General features: G+C 43.8%; 3 protein-coding genes across 5 annotated transcripts; all 3 read left to right on the forward strand.

The window, feature by feature from the left end:
- Positions 1 to 72: 72 nt before the first annotated feature.
- Positions 73 to 4,145, forward strand: LOC130205810 (carnitine O-acetyltransferase). Of its 2 annotated transcripts, XR_008833979.1 has the most exons (5): positions 73 to 580; positions 1,975 to 2,125; positions 2,249 to 2,376; positions 2,708 to 2,848; positions 2,993 to 4,145. XR_008833979.1 is itself a non-coding variant. In XM_056433350.1 (4 exons), exons 3-4 carry the CDS (start codon positions 2,326 to 2,328, stop codon positions 3,206 to 3,208), a joined length of 267 nt encoding a protein of 88 aa, XP_056289325.1. In that variant the 5' UTR covers positions 91 to 580; positions 1,975 to 2,125; positions 2,249 to 2,325; the 3' UTR covers positions 3,209 to 4,145. The 2 variants fall into 2 exon arrangements, 1 of the variants encoding a protein (XP_056289325.1); XM_056433350.1 differs by lacking the exon at positions 2,708 to 2,848 and having other exon boundaries at positions 91 to 580.
- Positions 4,146 to 5,688: 1,543 nt separating this feature from the next.
- On the forward strand, positions 5,689 to 9,451 carry LOC130205809 (uncharacterized). 2 transcript variants are annotated; one of them, XM_056433347.1, is made up of 5 exons: positions 5,689 to 5,777; positions 7,834 to 8,036; positions 8,303 to 8,421; positions 8,786 to 8,860; positions 9,239 to 9,451. In XM_056433347.1, the coding sequence occupies exons 2-5, from the start codon at positions 7,844 to 7,846 to the stop codon at positions 9,365 to 9,367; spliced, it is 516 nt and encodes a 171-aa protein (XP_056289322.1). In that variant the 5' UTR covers positions 5,689 to 5,777; positions 7,834 to 7,843; the 3' UTR covers positions 9,368 to 9,451. The 2 variants fall into 2 exon arrangements, with proteins under 2 accessions (XP_056289322.1, XP_056289324.1); XM_056433349.1 differs by having other exon boundaries at positions 7,864 to 8,036; positions 9,239 to 9,450.
- Positions 9,452 to 10,166: 715 nt separating this feature from the next.
- On the forward strand, positions 10,167 to 17,143 carry dcp2 (decapping mRNA 2). Its single transcript, XM_056433346.1, has 11 exons — positions 10,167 to 10,618; positions 12,014 to 12,165; positions 12,289 to 12,416; positions 13,192 to 13,290; positions 13,375 to 13,527; positions 13,666 to 13,778; positions 14,344 to 14,448; positions 14,830 to 14,938; positions 15,013 to 15,093; positions 15,507 to 15,561; positions 15,694 to 17,143. Exons 1-11 carry the CDS (start codon positions 10,551 to 10,553, stop codon positions 15,825 to 15,827), a joined length of 1,197 nt encoding a protein of 398 aa, XP_056289321.1. The 5' UTR covers positions 10,167 to 10,550; the 3' UTR covers positions 15,828 to 17,143.
- Positions 17,144 to 17,879: the final 736 nt, after the last annotated feature.

Genomic DNA, 17,879 nt, shown 5'->3' on the forward strand with positions numbered 1-17,879 from the left:
TCAATTGACAGACGTAAGGATGAACCAATCGCGTTCCGTCTTCCACCGTGACTTCCGGTTCTACGTAGCGCTGCACTCACGTGACGTCGGAGTTTTCTGGTTTCAGCCTTGTAAACAGTGTTCACGGTCAACCACCAAGTCGTAAATAGTAATTATGAAACTCTGAAGAGCCACATCAAATGCGATGGTGTCCCTCAATAATACGGATGTGCCTGAAAACGATGACGTGATCGTTCGCGAGGCGTTACGGAGCGCGCTGCATCCGGTTCACATCTCTCCCACCGTGGCACGTGACCTGAACGCTACATAAACAACGGGAGTCCGTCGCGTCTCTGTTGGAGGAGCGAGAAGTTGTTGTTTTATTTTATCCTCGTGGACGTTTCACGAGCTTCAAAGTAACTCCGGAGGGTTTTCCCGGGTCTCAGTCTCCGGGATGATCCGAGGAGGACTCGCCGATGTGGCTGGCTGCTCTCATGGAGCTAACACACGGATGCTCTGAGGCTTGAGTCGGGATGTTTTCAACCAACATGGAAACCAAACGAGTGGAGATCCCCACCGGCTTGCTGGACGACCTGTGCAGGTATCGGAACGGTTGAATACCTTTTGCACCCGGTCCTTTTCTTTAGTCGTTACGCATTTCAGTGCAATCGGAAAAGTGCGTATTTAGTGATAAGCAAACGTTCTTCGATGGAGACATTTTATTGCTCTTTGGTTTGTTTACAACTGTCTTTGTTGTGGATGTTTTTACGCCAAAAAAGTTGTATTTGTTATGATATAAGTGTACACAATCCATTATCTTTAACCCGGGAGAAGACTCGGGTTCCCTGAACGCGTCTCCAGAATATCACATTTTGTTTTAACAACACAAAGTAATACCATGAAGCAACTGCATATTTATGACATGAAAAACACGTAAAGTCGAGGTGAGGAACTCCATGCGTTATATAAAATAGAAAAATAAACATATGGGCCTCAAAAGGAATGTCAACAGCAGAAACGACAACAACTATTCTCCCGGGAGAAAATAATGGCCGACATGTTTTCTGTGCTTCCGGTCCCACATGCTCGAGGTGAGGTAGTGGAGGAAAGAGAAAACCAGGTAGAGGAACCTGAGCTCAGAGGAGCATGAAGAGGGAGAAGGTTGACCTCCAGGCGGCAACGCTTGTTGAGGCTCGCGTTTGGCGCTGCAGCGCGAGCCTGCGCAGACGGCGCGCGAGTATTTTACAGATGCGCTTCTACTCCGAAACACCAGGGGGCGACACACAGAAAGTACTGGGAGGAATAATTGACTAGAAATGCCCAGACTGTTTGAAAAGTCCTAAAATAATCTCCACAAGGCCGAGGAGAGGTTGGTATTATTCACACATCATATCCGTGGACAATACTGTAGTCAAGTATTACATTCATATAAATAAATTTAAGGTTTGTTAATCTGTAAACGATTTGCTTTGGCTGCAAAATGTTCACTCGAATGAAGATTTTAAAGTGTTCATGTTTCTAAAACATGTAAGCGAAGTATAAACTAAGCTTACGGTCCAATGATGTATCGTTACTGGACTGATGTTTTTTAAAGCCTTAAATTTGGCAATTTTATTATATTATGATCAGATTTATAATCTGCATTTATACCATCACAACTAAATGGGATAGGAGTCATTGTTAGTGTCGCTCTAGCAATGGAGAAACGAGGGATGAGTATTGTTGGGACTCCTACTATTCTTCTTGGTTCTTTCTCATTGATAAATTATCGCTTTAAAAAAATGTATTGTAAATAAAGAACTAAATTCAGAACAGGATAATAAGGTAGTTCTAACACTTTCAAATACTTCAATATTGTTTCTCGAGCAGCAACAGTGATGTTCACAACAACATTTGTGGCATTTCACCCAGTTGTTTTAGTCTCTTTCTCTTCCCAGTGTGATAATATAACGTAAACCCTCTGACTCTGTGCTCCGTCCTCCCGTGTCTCTGCAGCCGGTTCATCCTGCACATCCCCAGTGAGGAGAGGGACAACGCCATCCGGGTGTGCTTCCAGATCGAGCTGGCCCACTGGTTCTACCTGGACTTCTGCATGCAGAACACGCCGGAGCTCCGCACTGCGGCATCAGAGACTTCGCCAAGGCGGATATCCTTTCACGTCATGTTGAATTACCGTCTAGTGTTTTATATGCATTTATGTCCTCAGAGATTGAGCTGCAGAAGTTCGTGGCGCTCATGTTGGATGTTATTCTCCTTGACGGCTGCACACTGTTCCACCACTGTCCTTTCCTGCTGCCTCACGGGGAAGATGTCCAGAAGATCCTGGAGCAGTGGAAGGAGTACAAGATGGGCGTCCCCACCTTCGGAGCAATCATGCTGGACGAAGCTCTGGAAAACGTGGGTTTGTTTTCACACGCACGACAGCCTTTTAAAGCCTCTGGGTCATATCTTTTATTAATTTCAATCAACAAAAATAACTTGCTCATGCTTCATGGTGGCGGAGATCTGGTTCCAGAAGCTCAGCAAGACGAATAAGACCCACTCTGTAATGAAGGAGAATATTCCTCATTATAATAATCCCTATAACAAATATCATGACTTTTGCCTAGCTTAGATTTTGAAGACAGAACCAGGATTTCATAAAAATGATCATAAACAACTTTTAATTATACATTTCTCCAGTTTTTACATCTTTTTAGAGTAAAATGTGTTTGTATTGTTTCCTCAGTTTTCCGTGTTAACGGATCAGGCCAGTGTCATTCTACATGAACCAATAGCAGAGCTGCTGTAGCTGGAGGCGGAGCTTAATCACGAGGCCGCGATATGAACGTTGTAAAACTCAGATGAATAGGACATCTCGTCTGGTTCGGTAATCTACTGTTTTTACAATTTGAAGGAATTCGCTTCATAATCCAGGAACAAGTCTGTCCGTCATCGGCATAAATCAGATCCTTCACGAGTCAATTATTTAAAAAAAGAAAACGTGTCACCGAGTTCTTTTACTCCTCTCCAGGTGCCTTCCAAGACGGACTGCGTCATGTGCTTCGGCCCCATCGTGCCCGACGGGTACGGCGTGTGCTACAACCCGATGGAAGACCACATCAACTTCGCCGTGTCGTCCTTCAACGCCTGTAAAGACACGGACGCGGCGCGTCTGGCCCGGTCCGTGGAGGAGGCCCTGCTGGACATGAGGACCCTGCTGGACCAATCACCAAGAGCCAAACTGTGAAGCTCCCTCCAGGCTCTTCCCGGATGTAGGGAGCCCCGCCCCCTTTTGTGTGATTGACTGAACCCCACACACACACACACACGTCTGAGCCAGTCTTCTCCCCATGGTAGTGATGGTTGTTGAAATATTATACATAAGAACATTTCTCTAATTTTTTAACTTAAATCCATTTCATTTGAAACCTTCAAAATAAAAGCACAGGATTTTTGTTCTTCTTTTTTTTAAGAAAAGGTGATCATATGTCTTAAAATGACGTAGTGGGCCGGATTCGGGCCGCGGGCCTTGTGTTTGACACCTGTGCTCTAGTGGAACAACGCTCACGCACAAGCTATTAATAACTTCTTCTTTAACCGACAGAAATGTAATTAACAGAAATTGTGTCGATTGATATTTGATCATTTTATGATGAAATGTGTGCCTTCCCATGCAGAGGTCAGAGGTTCTGAACTCATTGTTTTGGGAGAAATCTTTGAAACAGAAATTCTGCATTTTGACATTTAGAATAAATCCAGAATATTTGGTACTCTTTTTTTTTTAAGTATCTGATTGTATTGGCCAGTTATAGATTCCTCTGATTGTGGATGCACATAAATGCAGCTGAAGACGGAGACGACAAAATGGAATAAGACAAAAGACAATACTACGTCTGTAACGGTGCACATAAGCTGGAGTAGATATTAAATGTAATACGTGAATATGAGCCGTCTGCTCAGTGTGAACAGGAGACGATTACATCACAGCATATCAGCTGTTGAAGGTCTATTTAAATTCTCCTCATTAGCGATCCAATGGGGCTGATGGTCTTTATTATTGTTTTATTTTCCAGTGAATATGTCATCCATGTTTGTTGCAGGTTAGCATACAGGTGTAATTATTCTGGATGTTCTAGCAAGAAAAGTGCATCATATGGAGTGTAATTAAATGCAAATATTTCAAATTTGTTGTGTATATTTTATTAATCCTGTCAATTGTTATTGCACGTCCACAATTCAATTCAATTCAGTTTATTTGTATAGCCCAATTTCACAAATTACAAATTTGTCTTGGAGTGCTTTACAATCTGTACACATAGACATCCCTGCCTCAAAACCTCACATCGGACCAGGAAAAACTCCCAAATAACCCTTCAGGGGGAAAAAAGGGAAGAAACCTGGAGGAGAGCAACAGAGGAGGATCCCTCTCCAGGATGGACAGATGCAATAGATGTAATGTGTACAGAAGGACAGATTTAGAGTTAAAATACATTCAATGAATATGACAGAGTGTATGAATAGTTCATAGTAGGCATATTCCACGATGGAGACCTCCACCATCCATCAGGCAGATGGCGGTGGGGAGGAGGAGTGGGCGGAGTCTCAACAGTGGGCGGAGTCTCAACAGGACAGTGGCGTAGTCATGAGCAGGAATTCCACGACCCAGACGATCCATCAGGCAGATAGGATCTATGCCGTCTCATAGGGTCCGATGACCCCATGAGACGTGAAGTCAAAAGGACTCGCGCGAGAAAGCAGAGTTAGTAACGTGTGATTGAGAGATGAAAATTCATCCTTAAGGAGAGAAAAAAGAGGAGATAGGTACTCAGTGCATCCTAAACGTCCCCCGGCAGCTATAAGCCTATAGCAGCATATCAAGGGGCTGGACCAGGTGAACCTGATTCAGCCCTAACTATAAGCTCTGTCAAAGAGGAAGGTCTTAAGTCTACTCTTAAACGAGGTGACTGTGTCTGCCTCCCGGACTGAAATTGGAAGCTGGTTCCATAAAAGAGGAGCTTGATAACTAAAGGCTCTGGCTCCCATTCTACTTTTTAAGACTCTAGGAACACAATGAGTCGGACCACATGGTGGAACTACAACGTTCAGGAGATGGACTACAAAAAAGATAATTTACAAACTTCCTGTGTTCTTATAGTGTTGTGTCATCCAGAGACGTAACCGGGCCGTAGAAGAACCATTTCTGCTTCCACATGAACCTTTCAAACCAGATCCATGTCCTTAAAGAGTTCTTCAAAGAACCTATAAAGGTGTCTCAAAGACCCTTCAAACCATGGTTCTTAAAGGCACCATTTATGGTTCCACAAAGAACCTTCAAAACATGGTTCTTTAATGCACCATTTATGGTTCCACAAAGAACCTTCAAAACATGGTTCATTAAGGCACCATTTATGGTTCCACAAAGAACCTTCAAAACATGGTTCTTTAAGGCACCATTTATGGTTCCACAAAGAACCTTCAAAACATGGTTCTTGAAGGCACCATTTATGGTTCCACAAAGAACCTTCAAAACATGGTTCTTTAAGGCACCATTTTTGTATTCGCCATTAAATCAGAGAAGAAACAGAGAAAAAAAAGGTTTTACAAGTGTCTGCACACTCCTGTACAGTAGGTGGCGGTGTACACCTCGGCAAGTTGGTTGCGATCCGCCATTTAAACCCTGAAGAAGAAAAAAAGCAGAAGAAGAAAACAGAGACAGCGGATAGGTTGAGCCGCTGAAGCGTCGTTTGAATGTCCGTTGGATGTTGTCGCTCAGTATTTTATTAAACTTTTACACCGGAATAATCTTCAAGTTCACGGTACGTTTATAATAACTTTATTCATTTAAAAAAAAGAGTGAGTTAATAAAACGTTGTAGACGGAAACTAGGCTTTAAACGTGAGTTGGCCTTTAGTAAAAGAGACTTCAGAACTAACGCAAGCTTATAATTTAACGTGGTAGCGGTAGCTTTTGCATTAAAGTGGTGAGTGACTTAAAATAGTTAAGTTAAAGCCTCTTAAAGTTGTTTTCAGTGTCCAGAATCAACATTAATGTCACTCTGGAAGTTTGTAGAACGATGTCCACTCGGTGGAGTGGGCGGATTCATCCTGTACTTTTTATCTGAGTATTTACATTATATGCTATTTATGTTTTTACTTTACATTTGTTTCTTAAAGTGACCTCTTTAATACATCTTTACTCAGATTACAAAATGTTATACTTTATCTACAAATATGGTCATTGGAAAACATTTACATTTATTGTGTACTTTAATTGATTTAATGGTAAATTTAATTATTATATATATATATACATAATTCAGTTGACCATAGTTTAATCTATAATATATATATATTTATATAATCATCATTTAATTATTATTTTATATATATATATATATATATTATAATAATTAAATGGTTAATTAAATTAACAATTTCATCAATTAAACTACACAAATGTAATTGCAATCAGATACTGAGAACGTTATATTATATTACAGCTACTAATCTAAATGTTGGTGACTACAAGTAAATCATTTTTGGGTAAAAGCTTATATTTAGAATTAATTAATTAATTAAAAAACAAGTTTGACAGTAATTCATCAATCACTTTGATGAATTAAGTGAAATTGTTACATTACTTATTACCTTGTGTAGTTTGTAATCTATTACACTTAACATTTAAAAAGTAACCTTCCCCTCACTGCTTGTAGAACTGATACATTTTACCACTGAAGAGGTGTGAGGGCTAATTTCAATTACCTATTTATATATTGTATATGTTGGGTATTTGAACCTCCATCAACATTAATGCAGCAGTAATATTAAAAACATCATGTGCCACAGCCTATAATTATTTAATGTTTAAACTATACTTTAAAAAAATCCCCCATGGAGTCGGAGCAGATCACAATAAATGCAACTTTTTCATTAAAATCTGGTTGAAATCCCACGATAAAGGGAGGCCACCATGATATAATCCTAGTAACTACTTTTAAATCAATATTACTCTTCCAAAAATGTCTTCTAAGCTATCTATAATTTACCAAACATTTTAATGTGATCTTATTTGAAATTTTAAAATAATACAGACACTAAACTCTGCAAGTAAAGGGACAAACAGGACGACCTTTAGGTGACATTCCAATACACGCACCCTCGTATTATTTAGTGTACAGAACAAGATTCACTATGTCCCATTACATACTACGTGCAAACAACAACAACAACAACAACAACAACTGTGACCCACAATCCTTTGTACAGCCGAAGATATGTCACACCAGAGAGCTAAGAAATATGAATAATTAGGATTTAAAGTGTTGTGCGTAATGGGTTCACACTGCACGACGTATGGATTTAGCAAGAAACTCTGACTACATTAACTTTACTGCACATACTCAAATGCCCCACAATGCATTGCCTCTGGGGGCCTTGAGTGCTGGTAAAATCACACATATTTGTTGATCAAGTAGGCAGTGTGCAGTACTGATTGTGCATGTACAGTGGGCCATTTGCTAAAATCAAAAAAGTTCATTTTACTTCTCATAAATGTTCACTCAGCTCCCCATCTTGACAGAAAAAACCCCAAATGTAGAAATGTTTGCAAATTTATTAAAAAGTAAAAACTGAAATCTCAAATGGTCCTCAGTATTCCGACCCTGTTGTCCGTGTGCTCCAGAGAGATTCCTTTGTCTTGCTCTTCGTGGATGGCTGATGTGACTTATGTCCTCCATTGAGAGAAGAATAACTAGAGTACAACTCCAACTTGATGAGAACATCACAGTCCAACCATCATTAGTGTCTCTTTTATTTGAAGTGTAACCAGTAAATGAGAATATTTAATTGATTAAACGTCTCCATCTCCTATTAGTAAGCATGTGATGTTCCCGATCCCTCACAGTGGGGCTGCAGTGTCTTCCTTCTTCTTGGTCCTCGTCTCTTTGTTGGAGGCGATGCGTCACGATACATCCGCCAGCCGCCGGAAGGGGAAAACACCTCAACATCGCCCCCCGCTGGTGACCCCGGGACCCTCCAGCTCGACGCCCCGCTCCCCAAGACGGAGTGGAGGTTCAAGTGAGAGGGGTGGAAGTTACTGGGAGGGCTAAAAGTAATAAAAAGAAGAAGAAGAAGGCAGGACATTGAGCTAAACTAGCTTTTAAAAAACATGTCCATGGCTAAAACTCTTTTACAGAAAATAGACTAAACATAATTACTGGTTTCACATCATTAATACTCTGCCAGCTAACTGGGCCTCATGTGTGCCACCAAAGCTTCAGCCATCACTGCTTTAGAGGAAACCCGTCCTGCCACCGCAGTAACACGCTGCCTCTGTGCTCCAGGGCCCCCGGCGTCTCCCAGGAAGAAGAGGTTCCGACCCGGCACCAGGGCCTTGATGGAGATCCGCAAGTACCAAAAGAGCAGCGACCTCCTGCTCCGGAAGGGCCCGTTCTCTCGTGTGGTGAGTGGACCTGGAGGAGAGTCTGAGTCCTGGACCAGGCTTAGAAACCTAAACCGCTATCATGGGCCGGGTCCTTCAGCAAAACCCAAGAACCAGAACGCGTTCCCTCGTCTGTTACACGGAGATGTATTTTGCCGTTTGTGTGTTTTACCTTTATATTTTGGCTTGTTTTTAATTGTGTCGTTTGCTCTTAATTTCCAAAATCAACTCAAATGTTATCACAAAAAAAAGGAAGAACTAAACTCCAAAGTAATAGAGCTTTTAATCAAAGTTCCGCGATGCAGGTCTTTGATTGTACGCGTTCATAAGGAAGAAGCATAACTGTGTTTCTCCGTGTGATGGCATCCCTGGCTCCTCCTCTCAGGTCCGTGAGGTGTGCCAGAGTTTCTCCAGTGAAGCTCTCCGGTGGCAGGTCTACGCTCTGCTGGCGCTGCAGGAGGTGAGCTAACGAGCTAACGAACTAGCCGGCTAACGAGCTAACGAGCTCTCATTCCTCATTGGACCAATGTGTTTACTTCCTGGTCCACAGCCTCTGACTCAGTTCAGATTGATACAAGTTGAATATGGTTTCCTGTGTGGAGCCAGTGATGGCATGTGTCTCTGGAGGAATACCTCGCTCCTAGAATGACCACGTTAGATTAATATTTATAAAGATAGACGCGTGTGACCAGTACAGGAACTCTACCTCTTAAGTCCTGGATCATGAACCAGTGATTGTCTTCTGGACGCCGGTTTGTCCCCCAATGAACGAGCCAACGCCGACTCCTCTGGTCCTCACTCACGCCCGGTGTTCTTCCTCCTCCTCTTCCTCCTCTAGGCTGCCGAGGCGTTCCTCATCATGTTGTTCTCCGACGCAAACCTGTGCGCCATCCACGCCAAGCGGGTCACGATCTTCCCCCGAGACATCCAGCTGGCCCGGAGGATCCGCGGGGTGGACAACCTGTGAAGACGACAACAACAACTCTTTCTGATGCTGCAATTGACTTTTTTTTGTGCTACATTTTTGGAATTTGGAATTGTAATTCACGTTTTTCATAATTTGCCGTGGCAGAAAAATCCCATGTTTAATGGAAAGTTTGCTTCAAGTCACTTTTAACAGTTTGACTGTTGATGGGATAATAATCCTCGTCAAGCAGTTATTTTATACATTGTATATATAATAATCTGCTGTTTTAGTTGTTGATTTATATGTTATTGATGTGTACATATTGTTCCATATTCCAGGAAATGTATTGTGTTAATAAACTGCAAGTTATGTCCCTGTTACCTACCTGATGTTTAGTTTCATTGCATCTCTTTGTATGACATCACCGTCTCCTCATCTGAGCCAGCATCTGAAACATCTTCAAGCTAATGTTTTCACCTGTGCAACTTTTTATTGATATGGAGTCGCCCCATGTGGCCGGGAACTAAATATAGTGCCTTAGGTATTATTACAGCTACAGAGTCGATATAATATTCTCCTGTACGTGTTGTTTGCTGTCAAGAGCCAATCAGCGCTCTGATCTGGCGACAAGAGAAACTTTTCCCATCATGCATTTGGGTCACGCAGTCGGTGGAGAGTTATTCCGGGCAGGACTCGTCTCAAACGAGCCTCTTCGATGCCCCGCCCCCTGGTCAATTGACAGACGTAAGGATGAACCAATCGCGTTCCGTCTTCCACCGTGACTTCCGGTTCTACGTAGCGCTGCACTCACGTGACGTCGGAGTTTTCTGGTTTCAGCCTTGTAAACAGTGTTCACGGTCAACCACCAAGTCGTAAATAGTAATTATGAAACTCTGAAGAGCCACATCAAATGCGATGGTGTCCCTCAATAATACGGATGTGCCTGAAAACGATGACGTGATCGTTCGCGAGGCGTTACGGAGCGCGCTGCATCCGGTTCACATCTCTCCCACCGTGGCACGTGACCTGAACGCTACATAAACAACGGGAGTCCGTCGCGTCTCTGTTGGAGGAGCGAGAAGTTGTTGTTTTATTTTATCCTCGTGGACGTTTCACGAGCTTCAAAGTAACTCCGGAGGGTTTTCCCGGGTCTCAGTCTCCGGGATGATCCGAGGAGGACTCGCCGATGTGGCTGGCTGCTCTCATGGAGCTAACACACGGATGCTCTGAGGCTTGAGTCGGGATGTTTTCAACCAACATGGAAACCAAACGAGTGGAGATCCCCACCGGCTTGCTGGACGACCTGTGCAGGTATCGGAACGGTTGAATACCTTTTGCACCCGGTCCTTTTCTTTAGTCGTTACGCATTTCAGTGCAATCGGAAAAGTGCGTATTTAGTGATAAGCAAACGTTCTTCGATGGAGACATTTTATTGCTCTTTGGTTTGTTTACAACTGTCTTTGTTGTGGATGTTCGTACGCCAAAAAAGTTGTATTTGTTATGATATAAGTGTACACAATCCATTATCTTTAACCCGGGAGAAGACTCGGGTTCCCTGAACGCGTCTCCAGAATATCACATTTTGTTTTAACAACACAAAGTAATACCATGAAGCAACTGCATATTTATGACATGAAAAACACGTAAAGTCGAGGTGAGGAACTCCATGCGTTATATAAAATAGAAAAATAAACATATGGGCCTCAAAAGGAATGTCAACAGCAGAAACGACAACAACTATTCTCCCGGGAGAAAATAATGGCCGACATGTTTTCTGTGCTTCCGGTCCCACATGCTCGAGGTGAGGTAGTGGAGGAAAGAGAAAACCAGGTAGAGGAACCTGAGCTCAGAGGAGCATGAAGAGGGAGAAGGTTGACCTCCAGGCGGCAACGCTTGTTGAGGCTCGCGTTTGGCGCTGCAGCGCGAGCCTGCGCAGACGGCGCGCGAGTATTTTACAGATGCGCTTCTACTCCGAAACACCAGGGGGCGACACACAGAAAGTACTGGGAGGAATAATTGACTAGAAATGCCCAGACTGTTTGAAAAGTCCTAAAATAATCTCCACAAGGCCGAGGAGAGGTTGGTATTATTCACACATCATATCCGTGGACAATACTGTAGTCAAGTATTACATTCATATAAATAAATTTAAGGTTTGTTAATCTGTAAACGATTTGCTTTGGCTGCAAAATGTTCACTCGAATGAAGATTTTAAAGTGTTCATGTTTCTAAAACATGTAAGCGAAGTATAAACTAAGCTTACGGTCCAATGATGTATCGTTACTGGACTGATGTTTTTTAAAGCCTTAAATTTGGCAATTTTATTATATTATGATCAGATTTATAATCTGCATTTATACCATCACAACTAAATGGGATAGGAGTCATTGTTAGTGTCGCTCTAGCAATGGAGAAACGAGGGATGAGTATTGTTGGGACTCCTACTATTCTTCTTGGTTCTTTCTCATTGATAAATTATCGCTTTAAAAAAATGTATTGTAAATAAAGAACTAAATTCAGAACAGGATAATAAGGTAGTTCTAACACTTTCAAATACTTCAATATTGTTTCTCGAGCAGCAACAGTGATGTTCACAACAACATTTGTGGCATTTCACTCCAGTTGTTTTAGTCTCTTTCTCTTCCCAGTGTGATAATATAACGTAAACCCTCTGACTCTGTGCTCCGTCCTCCCGTGTCTCTGCAGCCGGTTCATCCTGCACATCCCCAGTGAGGAGAGGGACAACGCCATCCGGGTGTGCTTCCAGATCGAGCTGGCCCACTGGTTCTACCTGGACTTCTGCATGCAGAACACGCCGGGAGCTCCGCACTGCGGCATCAGAGACTTCGCCAAGGCGGATATCCTTTCACGTCATGTTGAATTACCGTCTAGTGTTTTATATGCATTTATGTCCTCAGAGATTGAGCTGCAGAAGTTCGTGGCGCTCATGTTGGATGTTATTCTCCTTGACGGCTGCACACTGTTCCACCACTGTCCGTTCCTGCTGCCTCACGGGGAAGATGTCCAGAAGATCCTGGAGCAGTGGAAGGAGTACAAGATGGGCGTCCCCACCTTCGGAGCAATCATGCTGGACGAAGCTCTGGAAAACGTGGGTTTGTTTTCACACACGCACGACAGCCTTTTAAAGCCTCTGGGTCATATCTTTTATTAATTTCAATCAACAAAAATAACTTGCTCATGCTTCATGGTGGCGGAGATCTGGTTCCAGAAGCTCAGCAAGACGAATAAGACCCACTCTGTAATGAAGGAGAATATTCCTCATTATAATAATCCCTATAACAAATATCATGACTTTTGCCTAGCTTAGATTTTGAAGACAGAACCAGGATTTCATAAAAATGATCATAAACAACTTTTAATTATACATTTCTCCAGTTTTTACATCTTTTTAGAGTAAAATGTGTTTGTATTGTTTCCTCAGTTTTCCGTGTTAACGGATCAGGCCAGTGTCATTCTACATGAACCAATAGCAGAGCTGCTGTAGCTGGAGGCGGAGCTTAATCACGAGGCCGCGATATGAACGTTGTAAAACTCAGATGAATAGGACATCTCGTCTGGTTCGGTAATCTACTGTTTTTACAATTTGAAGGAATTCGCTTCATAATCCAGGAACAAGTCTGTCGGCAGACGACCAATCAGAGAGCGCCGGGCCTCGTGAATGGAAAAATAAGGAGATTTTATAGTTTGGACACGTTGCAAAAGGAGATAATAAGAAATAGTCAATGCATGACATTTGAAGACGATCAATAAATGTCTCTAAAAAGTGAAATGGAAGTGATCTTCAGTACCTGTGCGTCCGCATGAGGCTGTCGAGGAGCGTCATTAACCACGAGCTCCTCTTGGCGCTCCTCCTCTCCCCTCAGGCGCTGCTGGTTCAGGGGTACCTCGCCAAGTCGGGATGGGGCTTCCCGAAGGGCAAAGTGAACGAGGACGAGGCGCCTCACGACTGCGCCGTGCGGGAGGCGAGTCTCTCTCTCCTCTGCAGTTGGACCAAGAGTCACGAATAGTTAATGTGGAGCTCACGGATCAGAACCGCTGTGTTCCAGGTGCTGGAGGAGACGGGCTTCGACATCAAGGACCGCATCAGTAAGGACCGCTACCTGGAGCAGAAGATCACGGACCAGCTGGTGCGGCTCTACATCATCCCGGGCGTGTCCAAGGACACCAAGTTCAACCCCAAGACCCGCAAGGAGATCCGGGTAGGAAGTCCTGTTCACCTGTCGTCAGTCACAGGTTCAGACAGAAGACCAGATGTCCAGCCAGGCTGGAGAGGGCCTCTCTGGACTCCTCCATCCCATAATAGCTTCAGTGTTGTTGTTGTTGTTGTTCTCCTGTAGAACATCGAGTGGTTCCCCATTGAGAAGCTGCCGTGTCACCGGAACGACATGACCCCCAAGTCCAAACTGGGACTGGCCCCCAACAGGTTCTTCATGGCCATCCCCTTCATCAGGTGTGTGTGTGTGTGTGTGTGTGTGTGGCTGCCTGTGTGTGTGAGACTGTGACTGTGTGTGTGTGTATCTGTTACTGCCTGTGTGTGTGAGACTGTGACTGCCTGTGTGTGTGTGTATATGTTACTGCCTGTGTGTGTGACTGTGTGTGGCTGCCTGTGTGTGTGTGTGTGTTTGTGTGAGACTGTGTGTGTGTGTGTATATGTTACTGCCTGTGTGTGTGGCTGCCTGTGTGTGTGTGTGTGTGTGTGAGACTGTGTGTGTGTGTGTATCTGTTACTGCCTGTGTGTGTGTGTGTATCTGTTACTGACTGTGTGTGTGAGGCTTTGTGTGTGTGTATCTGTTACTGACTGTGTGTGTGTGTGTGTGTGAGACTGTGACTGCCTGTGTGTGTGTATCTGTTACTGCCTGTGTGTGTGTGAGGCTTTGTGTGTGTGTGTGTGTGTGTGAGACTGTGACTGCCTGTGTGTGTGTGTGTGTATCTGTTACTGCCTGTGTGTGTGTGTGTGTGTGTTGCTGCCTGCGTTTTAATAGGTAACCATAGTAACGCTCCTCCTGCTCCTCCAGGCCGCTCCGTGAGTGGATCAACCGGCTGAAAGGAGAATCCACAGACAGCGACGAGGACTTCACGACCAGCGGCAGCACCCCGGGGCGACCTTCAGACGGCACCCGGTGAACACAGGAACTCCCCGTTACTCCCCAAGAGTCTCAAGTGACGGACTTAGCTTCCTTCTATTTGACGTATAACGGTCATAACGGTCTTGTAGAGAAACTAAAGGTCCGGTGTCCTGCCATCGTTAGTGATGACCTCATCAACCTCTTGCTTATCATCAGAGGCCCGGCGGTCCGATCCCCGGCTCCGCTCGGCCATGTTGATGTCTCTCTTTGGCGAGACTCGTAACCCCAAATGGCTCCCTGTGACTGGTTAGATGGTCCTGATGGTAGCTCCTCCCATCAGGGGGTTAATGATGTCACGTAGAGCAGAGAAATACCAACACAGCCCGTTACCATGGAGATCTACTTCCTCTCTGACTGGTTGTTGTTGTTGTTCAGGTCGAAGTCGCGCCGCCTCACGGGCCCCGAGGCGTTTCCAGGAGACGGCTCTGCCAAACACAAGCAGCAGAAGACGCTGGAGCAGCTGAGCCCGTACGAGCTCCACCAGGTCAGGGCCGGTGGAGGGTTTACTGCCCCGTCTGGTTGTCACGGTAACCTCAACACGCCTTCTCTCCTCTGCAGAACCCAAATGTTAAAAGCAACGGGAAGAAATGTCCCGACTCGTCCCACGGAGCCAACAACCAGCCGGGGAAACCCTCGTTGGTAAGTGAAGTCACGTGAAGTCACGTGAAGTCACGTGAAGTCACGTGAAGTCACGTGAAGTCACGTGAAGTCACGTGAAGTCAGATGTTTTTATTGGAGGAGAACACGAGTCATCAGGTACTAAGAGAAGGGGAGGGGCCTGTGGACTACCTTTAAAACTACTCAGGAGAGGGGGGGGGGGGGGTGGAGTGGGAGGAGGAGAGATGGGAGGAAGAGGAGAAGGAGAGGGGGAAGTTAGAGGATGGGGAGGAGGAGGAGGAAGAAGATGAGGAGAGAGAGGAAGAAGAGGAGGAGGAAGAAGTGCAGGAAGAAGAGGACAAGGAAGGAGAAGAGACGAGGAAGAAGAGGAGGATGGAGAAGGCTTGCATTCCGCTGTCAGAGGTTTTCATTCTCAGCGTTTGTCTTTCCTCCAGAAAGAAGACAATAAAAGACTTCAACCCCGAAGACTGCAAGACAGCTTTGAGAGAGGTGTGTTCCCTTTATCACACACACACACACACACACAGCCTTCATCACCCTGAGGGACAGCGACTCCGTTCCTCCTCGCGGTTGAACTCCGAGTCTCCCCCACTCTAAGCTAAGCTAACGTTTCTCGCCCAGACACGGCTCCTCCGCGCGGCTCCAGCGGCCTGCAGGCGGCGCGCGGCAGAGACCTCGAGGACCTGGCGTCCGCCAAGGCCTTCCTCAACTTCAAGTTCGACAGAGACGCCGTCATGAAGTGCTTCGACTACTGAGGAGCTGACCTCGGCCTCCAGAGACCTTTGACCTTGTGGACGAGGACGTTACTGAACGTCTCCTGCTTGTGGCTCACTGAACGCCTCCAGCCAGCTCCACGGGAGGTGTTCAGCCTGTATAGAAGGTGTGGTAACCAACGGTAACCAACAGGCCATCTTCCATCCGTCCGAGGCAGAATCCTAAAGTCTAAACTCAATCTGCAGGAGACGACGCGTACACCGATCATCGTTTGAGGACGAGAGAGAGTAAAGATTTTGATAACAATGGATTTTAAGCATATATGAAACAATTAGTTGTGGTACCTCCAGTGATTCAATGTTACATTTAGTATATGTACTGATTTTAAGATGTAATAACTTTAAGTGTTGTTCATTTCCTCCATTATTCCCATCGAGTCCTAAAAAACCCGTTTTGAAAACTTAAAAAAGGTGGGAGTTGATAGTATTATCGGCTTTATGTATTTACAGTGTTGTCGGCTTTATTACCATCATTCAGATTTTATCCAGGACTGTAGATCGTAATGATGGAGAAGAAGCTCTTTGCAAGTTGAATGTCATTAAATTCATGTTGTTCTGCTGTATTTATTCTACGGCTGCCAATATTAGGGTGAAATCATCAGATGTTTGAAAATCAATCAAGGCCAGAAAAATCACAGATGATGACATCATTAAATCAAACTTTGACTTTAAATTATGTCCTGATGTAAACTTGTCACTCATGAAGATGAACATTTCCATAATGAGATGATTTGTGCCTCTATTATAAGAATTACTTTTTATGAAAATGGGAGATTTTCCCCATTCATCTTTCTTATTCTGGCAACGCAGTGCTCAGATTCACAGCGAAACATTTTAAGTTGCCTTTCGGGAGTAATTGTGCATTTTTAAAATTGGATTTTAACATTTAATTTTTCCATTTTTAAAAGGAAAATGACTTCAATTTGATGAAATAGTTTAATTTAAAAGTTTCACGCGACACACTTCCAGACTTTAACAGGATTAAATTCCTGTTTTCTTGGACCAGGATCCTTCATAGTCCTCTTAGCTTCTGTAATGTTGGTATGAAAGTGGGCACACTCGATAAGGATCGATGCTTTACTGTGAACAGGTAATCTCCACCGATGACCACATCAAGGGACTTGCAGCCTGGAGGTGAACATAAGACTAAGAAGTGTTTAAAGTTTGACCCACAGTCTTACAGCGTTTAGTTTCTCACGTTAATATCATAAATATTGAGATGATCTCAAGTTGTCCATTGGCATTAATGGTGTTTTGACCTAAAATGTGAACATTAATAAAGTTTGTTTTTGACACTTGTGGCTTGTTAACATGCATTTTTTATTCCTATATCACCACTATATCATACATGGATGGATTTATTCCTGGAGAAGGACTCAGATTGTGTCTATGCTTTGATTCTACAGGGAATTAGATTGGAGAACAGACTTAAAGATCTACATTTGAGTAAATATATAAAAGTAGTCAATTAATATGAGATATAAGTTTACTTCTTCACAGTGTATTTTGTTTTCACAGTTTGGTGTGTGTGTCTCTTTAACTATTTGTTTGTAAAGTGTTTTACAGGCAGACATGAGAAGAACAAAGGATAGCATAAAATGACACGCACATTTCTACATAAATATACATTTACAAACACATGAATAAATCCGTACGAGGTCTGTAAAGTACAAGCAGCCTACAGATCGGAACTAACCGGAAGTGACTGTTTATGTGACTTCCGGTGTCCAGTTGTTTTGGTCAACGCCCCCTTGCACGCGCAAGGTCTCGAGCCGGCTTCACTGCGGCGATTATAGACCAATCACAAAGTCCTTAAAACCCTGACCTCTCAGGGACTTAACTGCGTCACCTTGAAAAACACTTAAATCAGGAAGTAAAACATATATAATAAATACATACAATTGTTCATAAAATATTTCAGACGTTGCCATATTAACGTGACATGTTGCAGCAGTTTTTACACTATCTTGAAGCCCTTGCAGCCTCTCACACATCGTAATTTGGGGCTATAACCCGGTTTATAGGTTCGTAAAA

This window comes from Pseudoliparis swirei, chromosome 15 (genome assembly GCF_029220125.1).
Source record: "Pseudoliparis swirei isolate HS2019 ecotype Mariana Trench chromosome 15, NWPU_hadal_v1, whole genome shotgun sequence".
NCBI lineage: Eukaryota > Metazoa > Chordata > Actinopteri > Perciformes > Liparidae > Pseudoliparis > Pseudoliparis swirei.